The sequence below is a fragment of the Eremomyces bilateralis genome, assembly GCF_010015585.1.
Source record: "Eremomyces bilateralis CBS 781.70 unplaced genomic scaffold P152scaffold_5, whole genome shotgun sequence".
NCBI lineage: Eukaryota > Fungi > Ascomycota > Dothideomycetes > Eremomycetales > Eremomycetaceae > Eremomyces > Eremomyces bilateralis.
The window spans coordinates 1021188-1033746 of NW_022985071.1; the positions used below are offsets into that span (position 1 = coordinate 1021188).

A 12559-nucleotide genomic window follows, 5' to 3' on the forward strand; every position below is an offset into this window, starting at 1 on the left:
ACCGCGCGTCGAGAGACGCGAAAGTTGCGCGCGATTTCAGTCTTTGGTTTCCCATCTTCAACAGCCTGAATAATCCCAGCTCTTTGAGAGACTGATAACTCCTTATTAGGCCTTCGATTACCACTAATTTCTGTGCCAAAAGACCTCATTTTGGTAAAGTTATTGATTGTCCAAGTAAGTGGTGGGTGTAGACTGTAGAGATATCAGCTGAGACTGGGGTCTGTGCGCAGACTCTTGGCTTAGACGCTTATTTAGTACTTTATCTACGGAAGTCAGGGCAGCGGGAAAATCCATACACTAAGATACGTCTGGCGAATGCTCAGACCAAAGACCTCATAGTATCTGTTTAGAAATAGTCGTAGTAAAGCTTTCTCATTCGTAAGTGCCCGAAGATCTAATTTAAATGATAATTACAGTTTCTTCCATCCAATGCTCTCTCCTCAGCTCCGCAACCACATCATTAGCAAGCTTGTGCTCCTGTCCTCTTTGCACCGGCGGACCCAGTCGAGCAGATAAGGAATTTTCAAAATCCTCCATTTTTGCAATGGCACTTGGCGATGCCGCATATTGTATAGGAATATGCCAGAGAGTGAGCACTCCAACACGACGATACTCGTTTTCCTTCTTAGAGCCAGTAGCCTCTAGCACAAGCAGATCCATAGTATCAATACCTTCAAGCATTTGAAGTACTGCGAAGTGGCCTCCAGGAGGAGAAGAGTATCTGTCCTCTACGTTTCCTGAACTCTCCTCTTCCAGAGTCGCCGAAATATACTGCTCCAGTTTTGATATTGGTTCTCCCGCAGACTTCAATTCGCCGTTGTAAAGCCTTGGGATTTTCTTCAACGGGCCGGTGATGGTCAAACTCCCACGTTTTACGGATCCAAATGGTTGAAGGACATCCATAAGCTCGACCTGTACGTCATCAATTTGCGATAAGGCCTGGAGATGAGTGCTGTGCTTTTGGCTGTTCTTTATACGTTGATATCCAATACTGGCCCAGCTCCAAGATGGAAAGTCCGCGTTTACCGCTCGCATGGTCTCTGTAGACCGTCGAGGAACAAGCTTGGCGCCTTCGACGTGCCACATAAGCCCTCTGATCAAGTCCGGTTTCCAGAGCCCGGCAACGTATTCACGGCATCGGATCATGTTGCCGAATACTTGGGCAAGCCCTGAGATTGCCACAAGACGATCGCTGATATTTTTGAATCTTCTCGGCGTGTATTCCTCAATTAGGTTGTACCAGAGCCGAAAGGTTTCGGGTTCCAAAAGGAGTCGAGAGTCCAAGTTTCCTGGTAAATATCTCGGCAATATTTTAAATATCATAAATGTGTCCAGTTTCCATATCCATCCAGAACCAAAAGCTATATCATCAGAGAATGCCGAGACTTCCTCTATCGCGCTCTGCAGACATTGGGTTACGCCCCTTTCGAATCTTATCTCTTCGTGACACTTCCAAATCATTTGAGAAGATGTGTAGTGCAATAGGCGACTAGGAAGTAGGCCTTCTTGCATTGTCCAGCCTCGGTTAGTCCAGTGCCCATTGATGTGATCGTTGCTCTTGTCCCATTCTGGCGAGAGAAAAACTTTCGTGATAGGTCCAGCATCATTGAAATTGTCTGGCTGATTACTAGAACGAGGGATTGGGATATACCGTAATTCCCGCTCCTTCAAAAAGCCGTCCTTAACGGACTCCTCGCTGGCAACGACAAGAGTTAGCACCGATCCTCCGTAGATTTCGCTCATTTTGGGCGCTTGTTCAGTCCAATCTTTTCCGTCGTCGTCTTGAGTGATGCATAGAGCATCGATCCAGATGTAAGGGATATTCAAAGCTCTAGAAACCAGTATGGCATCCTGGATTGTACGATCGAGTGTTTCCAAAGGGATTCCACGCTTCAGCGCATCTAAGTTATCCAGGCTAAGCTTTACCGAAGGTTCTTGTCCCCAGCAGTAGCTTAGAGATAGCCATGTCACCTGCTGAGAACTAGGTGATGATTCAACGAGGAATGGAATCTGTGATTCGTCGCCAACATTGATCAACCGTTTTGGCGGTTTGTGCAATTCAGCAGGTGGTTTGCAAGAGTCATGGTTCTTTAAACAGCGCTCTAGCCAGATCGATGCAATGTTAAGAGCTGTATTAGAGCCCGAATTCAGTTCCATCCTCCTTAAAACTGGTGGTGAATCGTCCTCTTTGATCGCGCAAAGTTCGAAGATTTTATTGAATGGAGGGCAATGTTAGTTTTCAGTACTAAATTCTTTAAAAAAAAGAACACTTACCATTGCTTTCATCCATATAAATATCAAGTTGACATAGCTCAATCAGCCGTTCCTTCGTATCATAATACACTCCAACGCCGCTACCAGCGGCATGGAAGACTATTTCCAAGCCTCTTGCTTCCTCCGCATTAGCGGCTTTTCGATCCCTTTCCCGTCTCTGAAAAGTTTCAAATATAATTTCGCAAAGATTACAATGAGTGCTTGATTTCTCGACCTCGAAAATGTCGTCGTGATGTCTGAACTTAGGCGAGTTATCAGACGGAAAAGAGTTATAGTCATAGATTTCGCCATTGCTAATGGCTTCCTGTCTACCCCGACACTGTTGAAGGCAGGCAATGAGAAGTGCTCGAAAGTCTACTCTTTGGCACACCGTGCATAGCGACATTTTTAGACACTGAAGTGGACTAGAATGAAGCAAGGCTATGTTAAAGAGCAAGAAGGAGGAATTACTTAAGAATTCCCAGTATCTATTTCATTTCTTCCACGAATATGTTAGAGGATTAAGAGGAAGAACAACGAGGCGCTCGCAAAATGGAAAAAGGTAGGGAGTGTAATGGTCTTGACTGGAGCCTATGCATGTGGCTGAGTGGCTCCGACGTGGCTCTTTGCCTGGCGGCCTGGAGAGGCATAGCACTGGCAGGCGGGGTAAGGCACAAGCAACACGTGATTACCTGCATGATTGCCTGACCCCCGGCCCTACAGATATACAAGACTCATGGCAAGATTATTAATGCAGTTTCTAGCCTCAGGCTCCTATAGATGATACCTTGGTCTGCGACACACGACAGTTATTACCTGGTGGTGTCAGGTCGAAGGTTGGGGCTGCGTGGGTGTATCATATCGTTGAAATCTATTGTGTTTTTGGGGCGCCGAGCCAGGAACCAATCGCCAAGGGAACTTGGGCGAATATAGGCCGGAAGCGGGTAGTCCAGATACAAGTAGGCCGGAAGCGGGGGGTTCGATACGAAGTTTACAAAACGCACACGTGAAAAAAATCATGTGATTTAAGTTTGGGTTGGGAAGTCGGTAGCTTACTTACGGGGCCCAAGAAACCTTACGGAACTTCGTTCCTCCAGGCAATTCTCTCCTTTCTGTGGAACGGAAATGTGGATGGCTGCAACTGTCCAACATGAAGCTGAGGCCTGAGTCGACTTGGAGTCGTTGACACAGAAAAAAAGAAGCAAACGAAATTATCCAGATAACCAGTTGATATCTAATCCTCAGCATACGAAAAATCCGGCGCTCATAGCGGCCATTGTCGTATTAATTAACGGCATTGTATACGATGGTTTGGGCATCGTTCCGACAAAAGTCCTCTAAACTTGCTAGCCATGTCCATTCAACGACCCCTTGATCGTTTCGAATGACTGCTGGATCGTATTTCCGTGAATTCTCATTCCTAATAATTGCGGCACCATCGGGCCTCTCTGCGGCGGAGGGCCAAATTAGCATCAAGAGCAATGGATACTATACTACAGGAATGGCAATGCTTGATCCAATCATGGTTCGCTAGACGGGCAGACGCTTCTGAAATCTTGGAGGATGCCCAGAAACTGGAGCTTAAATACCCCATACGAGGAAGACGAGTCGCCGAGTTAATCATTGCGGAGTCTAGTGACGGGAATGAGGACGAGATTCGGCTGATGGATTGGTCAGGAGACATATATGTCAGGACTTTACTTCGAGCTGGCCGCATTGACATTGCCGATGTTCTTGGGGCCCTCCTCGTTCGGTCAAAGACTTATCATGCGGCATTTTCAAGGCCCGACTTCGAGCTTCCCAACTCCAAGTCAAATGCGATGGACCTGGAGAGCCGCATCTTCCTCACGTTGACGCGAGCGCTGATTTCCGGGCCTCATCCGAGAAGGCAGATGGAGCTGACCGACTTTCTTCGCTTCCTCGCAAAATACATGTCGGCGGCAGCCACCACAAGCGTGGAGACGGCGCTGCTCGACCCCTTGACACGAGAGTACCGGTGGGCGGAAGATCGGCAGCATCGATTTCGAGACCGGCTAGGGACCTTGGCAGTCACCACACTAGAGCATGGGAAAGTGATTCGGTTCCTTATGGACTCGAAACGAGAGAGTGAGTCATATTCAACACCGGCATGTGGTGCATTCTAATTGCTGACATTGTCACAGAGATCCATCGCGAGCTCGCGGAAGCTCTGACTCTCTTCGTGCCAGTATACGCCCAAATTTCTCCGAACACGGCCGACAGACTTGGGCTCGCACAGCGCCAGAGCACATTGGTGCAGGAAGGGGAAGAAGGCGAAATGGACCATGGGGACATTGATGTCGCCGCACTCCATGTTGACGCAGTAGTCGATCTCCAGACCATTTACAGTCGAGCTGGTCTTTATGTGTTTATCAGCGCTTTGGTGAGTGGTCCTGCACCTACCGAAATACAGCAAGCTTACGAATCTTAGATGTCGGGGCGTCCTCTGATGGGAGATAATCTGATATTGAACTACCTCAATGTGCGATACAAGGTACTATTATTTTGTCTTGTCATTCCTTACCCCCACTAACTAGATCTCTACAGAATGATATGCAAGCGGCCGCGGAGACGACGACTGCCTTAATTGTGGCATCTTTTGATGTCCTGTCCACCGCCATGAAACGCACTGGTCACAACGAGTCCATGTTTAGCCTACGCTCTTTCATGATCAATAAACTCCCGGTTTTGATCTCGATTCTTTCCACCTCAACATATCCCCCACTCTCGGTGGAGCTGTGCATCACCGAAGCATTTCGCCTTATCCGACCTAACGCATTCCCCTCCTTCTCCGACTCCTTCATGGAAGCCGGTAACAACGTGATGGCGGATGTCCGACAAGACTTCCTGTTTGCATGCATTATGCATCGCCTGATTGTTCCGCAAAGTCTCGAAAGACTTTTAACGGTGGATGAACGGCCCATGTCGGATCCCCCTTCCCCTTCGAAATTATACTCCAAGGATTTACTTTTGTCTCAATGTTCGTCGAACCCGGAACGTGCTGAGGAGATTGTTGGCGAGCTTGAGGATCTGGACGGAAATGCTGGTGCCATTGTGGAAGCACTTGTCGAGGTACGGTTTCTCCTCCACGCGAATGGACATCACTGACTTGCTGACCAACAAGCTTATCCGAAACATGTGCAACACGAAGGAAACTCTCTCTTTAAAGAGTATTTGTAACGCCTTGTCGCGAAGACGGATCGCGCTAGACGTTGTCTTCCAGTTCACATCCCCAGCCTCCATACTACAGCCACTTTGTCATCTACTGGATACATGGCGGTATGAAGAAGACGCAAGCGAATTCCAACCTGTCTACGATGAATTTGCCGGCATATTTCTTCTCGTACTGGCGTTGGTGTATCGCTTCGGTCTGACGCACCAAGAAATGGGCATCGCGCAAGACTCGTTTGTGACCAGATTCCTTGAGAATGATCATATCAGTTATTCGATGGAAGAGCTCGAGGGAAACCAGAAGACCCATCTTAGTGCGTGGATCAAAGCTTTATTTGACCCAGAAGGGAACATCGATGAGGTTATGGCGACTTGTCGGCCTCAGGAGTTTTACATGCTGATGCCGACTATATTCGGTCAAGTGGTCGCAGCGGCGGCCGCGGATATTATCAGCATTGACGCAGTGAAGTCGGGCTTGGACTGTAAGGTCGACGTGTCTACATCGATTCAGGAAATATGCTAATAGCTGACAGACATTCTCGAGACCTTTTTATTGCCGTCGCTGGTTGCTGCCTTTTCGTGGATGGCCGGTCATGGATTTGAACAGACACCCAATGGTGCAGCGATCATCATACAGATCCTTCAGAAACTTTTCCGCTCCCCGTCTTCCTCGGGCGATGCACCCTCGATGCACGCAACGGTTCTTTCGATAAGCACCAGCAAGTTGGAGAGACTGCTCCTCCACTATCGCCGCAATCTCCCGTCGGTACAAGAGATACCGGCTCTAACGGAGCTCTTGAAGCCGCATCTTCATTTCGAGCGCTCTCGGATGCACCAACTTGGGGAGTTAGATTCATGGACATCGGCTCCCCACAATCTCCTCGTTTCGATTCGATCCGTGGTCCAGTCGCTGGCTAACATGGACTCGTCCGAAAACGAGATGGTCCCGAGTCCACAATACAATCACCGGCAACTGTTGCTTACCGTCCAGATCCTTGGCGCTGCACGAGTTCTCCAAACCATCGTGGACGAGGTCAAACATCAGACCGAATTCGGGAGGGGCGCAATCGCGCTCGATGTGGCGACATCCATTATCTGCGCCCCAGGTCTCGCCTCCCATGTCAGTGCCGACCCGCACGGAAGCCTACCTTCCGGTGCTGTCAACTGTCTTCTCAGCCTTCGAGACGCATTGACACTGATGCGGGATCAGGCGAAGAGCATGGTGAAGCAAAAGGACCTCCTGGGTGCGGAAACCGTCGTCCGCCTCTCTCGAAGGGTCGAGGCTCAAATGGTTCCTCCGGCTCCAGCGACGGCGGTGGACGGACTGGGCGCTGCGCAGATGCTGCAGCCGCTGGATTTGGCCGGCACGGGAGAGGCTCCCTCAACGGAGCAGATTACTCGGCAAGCATTGGATTTTACATCCGATGCCGCCACGGCGGCGGCCAACGCGGCGGCCATGGATCTGGATCCGGGCGCGACGGACATGGACCTTGCGCAGGACATGGCTGCGAACGCTAATTTCCCGACCAACGAGGACGATGTATTCGCCGGGCTTCTGGACGCCTCCATGGATGACCTGCAATTCGATGCGGACGGTACGTCGGGGTTCTAGGCAAGCACGGTTGAAACCAAAGGGAGAAGATCGGTGTGAGGATTGATGTTCAAGAATATGTAATGCTCGACATTCCGTTTAGTTAGAGAAAGTCGAACGTGTCTCCAGTATTGTCCATGACCATTTTCTTCGCTCGTTGCGCGCCCACGACCCGTTCAAGCTTCAACATGTCCCACCTTGAAAAGAGGGTGCGCACATGCGTTTCTGCTGCATCCACCAGCCCTTCGTTGATTGATCTCCCCAAATACCCGTCGACGAACTCTTGGTAGAATATGGGGTTCTCCGGGATGCCATACATGATGATCCGCTTGACTCCCTGGATGTTGTTTCGCCGGAAATGATGGGCACGACCGGTATATAGTAAAACACTGTACTTTCCACTTATGAAGTGCGACCTTGCTCGGCGTGCGTTCGGCATATCGGTGTACTCGGATATGACGCCGAAGGACAGCGATTCGGTGGACGTCGAGGTTGCAAAGTGGTTTCGTAGACGGACAAAGTCCATATACGACGGAACGAACAACAAGACACCCTGACCCCCTTCCGCAGGACGAGGAAGCCGGACAAGAGCCGGAAGTACCGCCGACTTGAAATATTCGAACCGCTCATCGGGATCGTTCGCTGGCTTTGCGGAGTCGAATCTCGAGAATGTTTGCTTCACCCTTACCACACTAGATTGCATCACCCCTAAATGCTCGGGTAGAAATTTCGCCTTTCCTTCAATATTTCGCATCCTCTTTGCGAAAATGTTGTTCAGTTCCGGCGTCATGAACGCAGAGAAAACGATTGTCTGTCGTAGGAAGGATGCGTTGCCATCCAGATACCAGCTACGCACACGCGTGAAGTCGCAGCCATGGGCATCTTTGGGTTGGAGGTTGAGGTGGTCAAACACGAAGTCGACATGCTCCCAATTCTGCATAAGCATTGCGTCCGCTTGATCAACGACTACAACTTCGATAGAGCTTAGGAAGTCATATTCTGCTTTCTTCGACCTGAACGCAACTAGTTAGTATCTTCTTGTCCTAGACGGGGAAAGACGTACCCCTTCGACTCAATTGTTCTTCTCAGGCCCAACGGGCTTGCCAGGATGAGATCCGACTGGTAGAACTGGGCAAAGAACTTCATCGTCTTCCTCGTGAACTTGATCCCCAGTTTAAAATCGTTGTCGCCGTTGCCCTCGAACAATTCCCGGAAATCCTCCGGCCGGTCGGACGAGAATTTCGGCTCCGTGTCGACGAAGCTGTCCTGAAAGCGGCTTTTGTTCTCTTGCTGGTCCGGACCGCAGATCTCGACAAACGCATCCATGTACTTCGCGCACATGTCCCGAGTCTCGAGAAGGATGAGAACTTTGGGTCGGGTGAAGCCTTGGTCTCGAATGTCGGGTACATCGCCGTCGCCCAATTTTGACAGTCGCGCATTGTTCTTCAAAACCTGGTCGCGTGTCTTGAATATGTGATTGATCATGTGCAAGCACGTCAGTTTCCGAATTCGAGCGGCGTTCTTCACTGTTCTACTGGCGAACATGGTGTCACGATAGGTGAAAATGTGCTCTGCGAGGTCCTTGTCCAAATCTCCTGCTTTTTTAAGTACTTTTTGCGCCGATTCCTGGAATCGACTTTTGATGGCGAGGGCGTCAGGATCCAAGGTCGAGGTGGGCAGTTTAAGGTCACCACTACTCCCGGTTGTTGTCGGTCGAAGAACTTGAACGGAACCCCCTGAACGAGGTTTGGCACTGCTGGACACGATTGAGTTATCCTTCAGTGCGCTTATTCGATTCTGTAATCGCTCTTCATCACGATCTCCGAGGTGGTAGTGGAATGGATCACTTTGGCTGGTCGAATCCGGCTCGTCCTGATCGATATCGTCCAGCTCGGATGGTTCATCGTGATCAGCGCTCTCAACTTCCTCGAGAACTTCCTCGTCCGGCTGAAGGCCATCGACGGCAATTTCCCTATCAGATAATGCCGGTGATTCCCCTCGCTCTGCGTCCCCACGGTTCAATCGTCTTCTTTTCCGCCTGTCGGCGTTGGGTGGTTGAGCATGCTGAAGGGACAGGAGGAGGGAGTTGTAGGGTCTGACAGGTGGTTCGGAAGCATCGAGATCGGAGTCTGATGCATCGTGGCTAGCATCGTCTGGAGTATCATCTTCGGTGTGAGTTTCTTCTGGAATATCCAAGTCCCTTTGGAAAGTTAGTGGTGTTGTGGACGATATATGTACAGGGACTGGCGGACTTTGTTTCGTCTTGGAGCCGAGTGGAGGTAAAGGTCCGTCCCTGTTTCTTTGCACGAGGGTTTGGACGGCCTCGTTTAAATGAAGGTTTCACAGCCATGGTCTGGTCGTGTATTGAGAGGGAGTTATGGGGATATCTATGGTATTAATTACTCTTGAAATCCATTCGGAGAGTTGAAGAATTGCAGAACTGTCTGTTATCGATAAGAAATCGTCGAAAAACCCCCTGGATCCATCTCGGCATGTGATTGGCTGCCCGCCACTCCAATCAAGCTGCCCTGTGCGGTGTAGCGAATTTTCGAGTTGTTCGATGTTCAACGTTCCAAGTGTCGATTCATCCGCCTGGCACGTCAACTTCTCCTCAGTTCGGCGTCCTAAGTTCACGAGAATATGGCTGTCCCGGATTCTTTCCTTCATTTGGCGAGGCCACTGGGCCCAGCGACGGTTGGTTCCCAGCCAACCACGACGCCTCTGAAAGTCGTCGTGCAGCCACAGGTTAGTTGCCCTTCTGCGATGCTGCGTTTGCGCCGCTAATCGACATCAGGCACTCTTCTCCATCTTAGATCATACGTTACGAAGGCATCCGGAGCAAGAGCGAGTGATTGGAACCCTTTTGGGGGTGAGAAGCGAAGATGGGACCGAGGTGGAGATCCGAAACTGCTACGCCGTCCCGCATACCGAAACCCAGGAGCAAGTCGAAGTGGATATGGATTATCAGAAGCAGATGCAAGCGCTGCATCTGCGAGCGAACCCGCGCGAGGTGCTGATCGGGTGGTACGCGACCTCGTCCAAGCTCGACACCTTCTCCGCCCTCATCCAGAACTTCTACGGCCAGCAAGGCGACGGCACATATCCGCATCCGGCCGTGCACCTCACGGTTTCGACCAACCCCGGCGAGGATATCGAAATTCGATCCTACATTTCCGCGCCCATCGGAGTGACGCCCGAGCGCTCAGAGGACAGCTGTCTTTTCTTGCCCGTTCCGTACGAGCTCAAGTATGGTGAGGCGGAGAAGAGCGGTCTGGAATTGATATCACTGGCAAAGGACCGAGAGGACCGAAGTCAAGCGACGTTAACGGATGTTGAATCGCTGGAGAAGTCAATAGTCCAGGTGTTGGACCTCCTCGACCGTGTTTCTAATTACGTGAACAATGTTCTGGACGAAGAAGCCACACCATCCCAGGCGGTCGGTCAATATCTATTGAACGCGCTCTCTCTCGCACCGAAAGTTGACCCTGCCAATATTGAGCGGGACTTGTAAGTCCCCGGATTCCGCATACGTGTGCCACTGCTAACGTACCCCCAGCAACAACCATATCCAAGACGTTCTGGTCATCGCCTACCTCGCGAACACGATCCGGACGCAGATCGATCTGTCCAATCGCCTGGCCACTGCTGCGCTTACGGCCGCTGCTACGGAGGGCATTGGTGGACCGGGCGGGGAGTCAGGGGGCCATCAGAAGGGCGGCCAAGATGGACGGAGAGGCGGCCGGGGTCGAGGGCAGAATCGACGGACGGAGGAGTGATTTCCGAAAGCGCCGGTCAGAAGGACGGCGGAAAGGAATGCCGAGGGTCTGCGGCAGAACTGCATTCAACGGCCCACTAGGCGTTCCGGATATTTCGGAGGACTGCATGAATCGTAGATTGGTGTATTCTATGCATGATGCCTCTGTCATGATGATACGCTCACCGTCAGCGCTGTACAGAAGGCGCTGGCTTAATGCTTCAATGAAAAAAGCATTTCCAACAAGCATTTCCAGACAATCCCACCCCCGTGGATCATCTCAACGTCGGTCCTCTCTTCCGTGCTCCACGGCCAATGACTCTCGAGCGAGAAATCCCCATCTCTACCATCCATGGTAGCTAGTACTCTATGGTGTTCCAAGACAGTTCTTGATCACCGCTATTTCGAAAGGCCTCCTCATCCGCGGCCGGGGATTTACAATGTTTCGTGCTGTAGCTCCCCGCCACTTCAACGCTCCACCTTCACCCGTTTGGCCGCCCGATCCTCCTTCTTCCCCTCCCCCTTCCCCAGTTTCCCCTCATCCACGTCGAACAACCGCTTCTCCCTCTGCAAGTCCTTCTGCTTGTTGAGCAACTCCACCACACGGCCCAGCTTCTTCGGGTCGCGGCGCAACGCGAACTTGAAGTCGTCCACCTTGATCTTCGACCGTCGGCTGTATGAGGCGCAGAGGGCAGCAGCGTGGCATGTCTCGATGACATAGCTGTGGGAACGGTGAGCGGAACGGGCCAGATGGACCTAGCGACTTGGCTGGGTGAGGAAGAGGGATCGCTTACTCGACTATGATTTCATCGAGGACTTTGACGGTTTCGGGCAAGGGATTCCGGTCGTCGCCGAACGCGTAGAGGTATGCTTCCACTAAACGATGAACTAGGTTAATAGGGCCTCTCCGGACTTGAGGACTGGCTGTGGAGGGTACACGTACAATCGGCAACGGGGAACTGTTGTCCTTTGTGTCGCGGTCGCATTCGAGGCTCCATCTTGACGGGTTTCACGGTTGGTGTATGATGTATTCTTCTGGTGGTATTCGTAGTTGGGAAGGCTTGTACACCGGGTGTAGTGTAGGTAGTATCTCAAGCAACCTGGAATGTAGATATCACTGTACGTCTGCACCGCTCTAACATGACTAACCAGACGCCAGGGCTTTCTCCAGCCACATGCACCGCCACATATGGTCCTTGCACGTGCCTTTGTTCTCCAGAATCCAGACTGACGTCCACAGCAACCAAACTGTCCTTCCAGAACCAGACTGCAAGGCACACCATATGGGCGCAATTGTCCAGAGTTCGGACAGAATCCCCGTCTTGTCAAGCATCCAATTTGATCATGGAAAGCAAGAAGCAACCCTCCATCTACTAGATTCACCACCTACGGTCCCCTTCCTTCCACGCAGACAGACATCATGGTATGGAAACCCAGTGGGTGCATAGGCAACACAGCTAACTTTCCGTCCCTGATAGACGGCCATCTTCAACTTTCAGAGCCTGCTGCTCGTTATCCTCCTGATGATATGCACCTCTACTTACATCCACTTTCACTTCCCCGGCATCATGGACCGGAATAAAGATCAGTACGTCGACCCTGTCCGTGCGATGTTGCGTGTGGGCTGATCCGACGTCACAGTATGATCACGGGGTTCTTCTGGAAATGCGCACGAGTGGGGGAGCGGTTAAGCCCATACGTGGCGCTATGTTGCTTGTTGATGGCGGTGAGTCGATCTGGCGGAGTGGATGGGTTTCCCGTTCACTAGAATA

At 51.1% G+C, this 12559-nt stretch overlaps 6 protein-coding genes across 6 annotated transcripts; 3 read left to right on the top strand and 3 right to left on the bottom strand.

The window, feature by feature from the left end:
• Positions 1-990: 990 nt before the first annotated feature.
• On the bottom strand, positions 991-2046 carry P152DRAFT_384510 (HET-domain-containing protein; the record flags this gene model as incomplete). Its single annotated transcript, XM_033675803.1, has 1 exon — positions 991-2046. A coding segment is annotated over one exon (1056 nt), but the record flags the coding sequence as incomplete, so codon positions are not given.
• A 1310-nt stretch (positions 2047-3356) lies between these two features.
• P152DRAFT_456747 (Med5-domain-containing protein) lies at positions 3357-7166 on the top strand. The gene is made up of 6 exons (XM_033679077.1): positions 3357-4359; positions 4416-4654; positions 4703-4765; positions 4819-5343; positions 5396-5924; positions 5976-7166. The coding sequence occupies exons 1-6, from the start codon at positions 3735-3737 to the stop codon at positions 7052-7054; spliced, it is 3060 nt and encodes a 1019-aa protein (XP_033536125.1). The 5' UTR covers positions 3357-3734; the 3' UTR covers positions 7055-7166.
• On the bottom strand, positions 7096-9418 carry P152DRAFT_275418 (nucleolus protein required for cell viability). The gene is made up of 3 exons (XM_033674887.1): positions 9286-9418; positions 8097-9233; positions 7096-8046 (listed from the first exon to the last, which is right to left on the bottom strand). Exons 1-3 carry the CDS (start codon positions 9381-9383, stop codon positions 7137-7139), a joined length of 2145 nt encoding a protein of 714 aa, XP_033536126.1. The 5' UTR covers positions 9384-9418; the 3' UTR covers positions 7096-7136.
• Positions 9419-9655: 237 nt separating this feature from the next.
• Positions 9656-11017, top strand: P152DRAFT_456749 (eukaryotic translation initiation factor 3 subunit F). Its single transcript, XM_033679078.1, has 3 exons — positions 9656-9778; positions 9828-10540; positions 10590-11017. Exons 1-3 carry the CDS (start codon positions 9674-9676, stop codon positions 10807-10809), a joined length of 1038 nt encoding a protein of 345 aa, XP_033536127.1. The 5' UTR covers positions 9656-9673; the 3' UTR covers positions 10810-11017.
• On the bottom strand, positions 11015-11881 carry P152DRAFT_413370 (TFIID-18kDa-domain-containing protein). The gene is made up of 3 exons (XM_033677005.1): positions 11731-11881; positions 11582-11663; positions 11015-11508 (listed from the first exon to the last, which is right to left on the bottom strand). Exons 1-3 carry the CDS (start codon positions 11783-11785, stop codon positions 11256-11258), a joined length of 390 nt encoding a protein of 129 aa, XP_033536128.1. The 5' UTR covers positions 11786-11881; the 3' UTR covers positions 11015-11255.
• Positions 11882-12265: 384 nt separating this feature from the next.
• P152DRAFT_392721 (putative S-adenosylmethionine-dependent methyltransferase) lies at positions 12266-12555 on the top strand (the record flags this gene model as incomplete). Its single annotated transcript, XM_033676161.1, has 2 exons — positions 12266-12375; positions 12429-12555. Coding segments are annotated over 2 exons (237 nt in total), but the record flags the coding sequence as incomplete, so codon positions are not given.
• Between the last annotated feature and the right edge of the window lie 4 nt (positions 12556-12559).

Excerpts from the sequence above, each read along its gene's own strand:
- P152DRAFT_456747 (XM_033679077.1), top strand. The coding sequence starts at position 3,735 with ATGGATACTATACTACAGGAATGGCAATGCTTGATCCAATCATGGTTC. Across the intron at positions 4,766-4,818 it reads ACCTCAATGTGCGATACAAG|AATGATATGCAAGCGGCCGC; the intron begins GTACTATTATTT and ends AGATCTCTACAG. Across the intron at positions 5,344-5,395 it reads TTGTGGAAGCACTTGTCGAG|CTTATCCGAAACATGTGCAA; the intron begins GTACGGTTTCTC and ends CTGACCAACAAG.
- P152DRAFT_275418 (XM_033674887.1), bottom strand. The coding sequence starts at position 9,383 with ATGGCTGTGAAACCTTCATTTAAACGAGGCCGTCCAAACCCTCGTGCA. Across the intron at positions 9,234-9,285 it reads CGGCTCCAAGACGAAACAAA|GGACTTGGATATTCCAGAAG; the intron begins GTCCGCCAGTCC and ends AACTTTCCAAAG. Across the intron at positions 8,047-8,096 it reads AGAACAATTGAGTCGAAGGG|GTCGAAGAAAGCAGAATATG; the intron begins GTACGTCTTTCC and ends AGTTGCGTTCAG.
- P152DRAFT_413370 (XM_033677005.1), bottom strand. The coding sequence starts at position 11,785 with ATGGAGCCTCGAATGCGACCGCGACACAAAGGACAACAGTTCCCCGTT. Across the intron at positions 11,664-11,730 it reads ACAGTTCCCCGTTGCCGATT|TGGAAGCATACCTCTACGCG; the intron begins GTACGTGTACCC and ends TTCATCGTTTAG. Across the intron at positions 11,509-11,581 it reads CTCGATGAAATCATAGTCGA|CTATGTCATCGAGACATGCC; the intron begins GTAAGCGATCCC and ends CCGTTCCCACAG.
- P152DRAFT_456749 (XM_033679078.1), top strand. The coding sequence starts at position 9,674 with ATGGCTGTCCCGGATTCTTTCCTTCATTTGGCGAGGCCACTGGGCCCA. Across the intron at positions 9,779-9,827 it reads AAGTCGTCGTGCAGCCACAG|GCACTCTTCTCCATCTTAGA; the intron begins GTTAGTTGCCCT and ends AATCGACATCAG. Across the intron at positions 10,541-10,589 it reads GCCAATATTGAGCGGGACTT|CAACAACCATATCCAAGACG; the intron begins GTAAGTCCCCGG and ends ACGTACCCCCAG.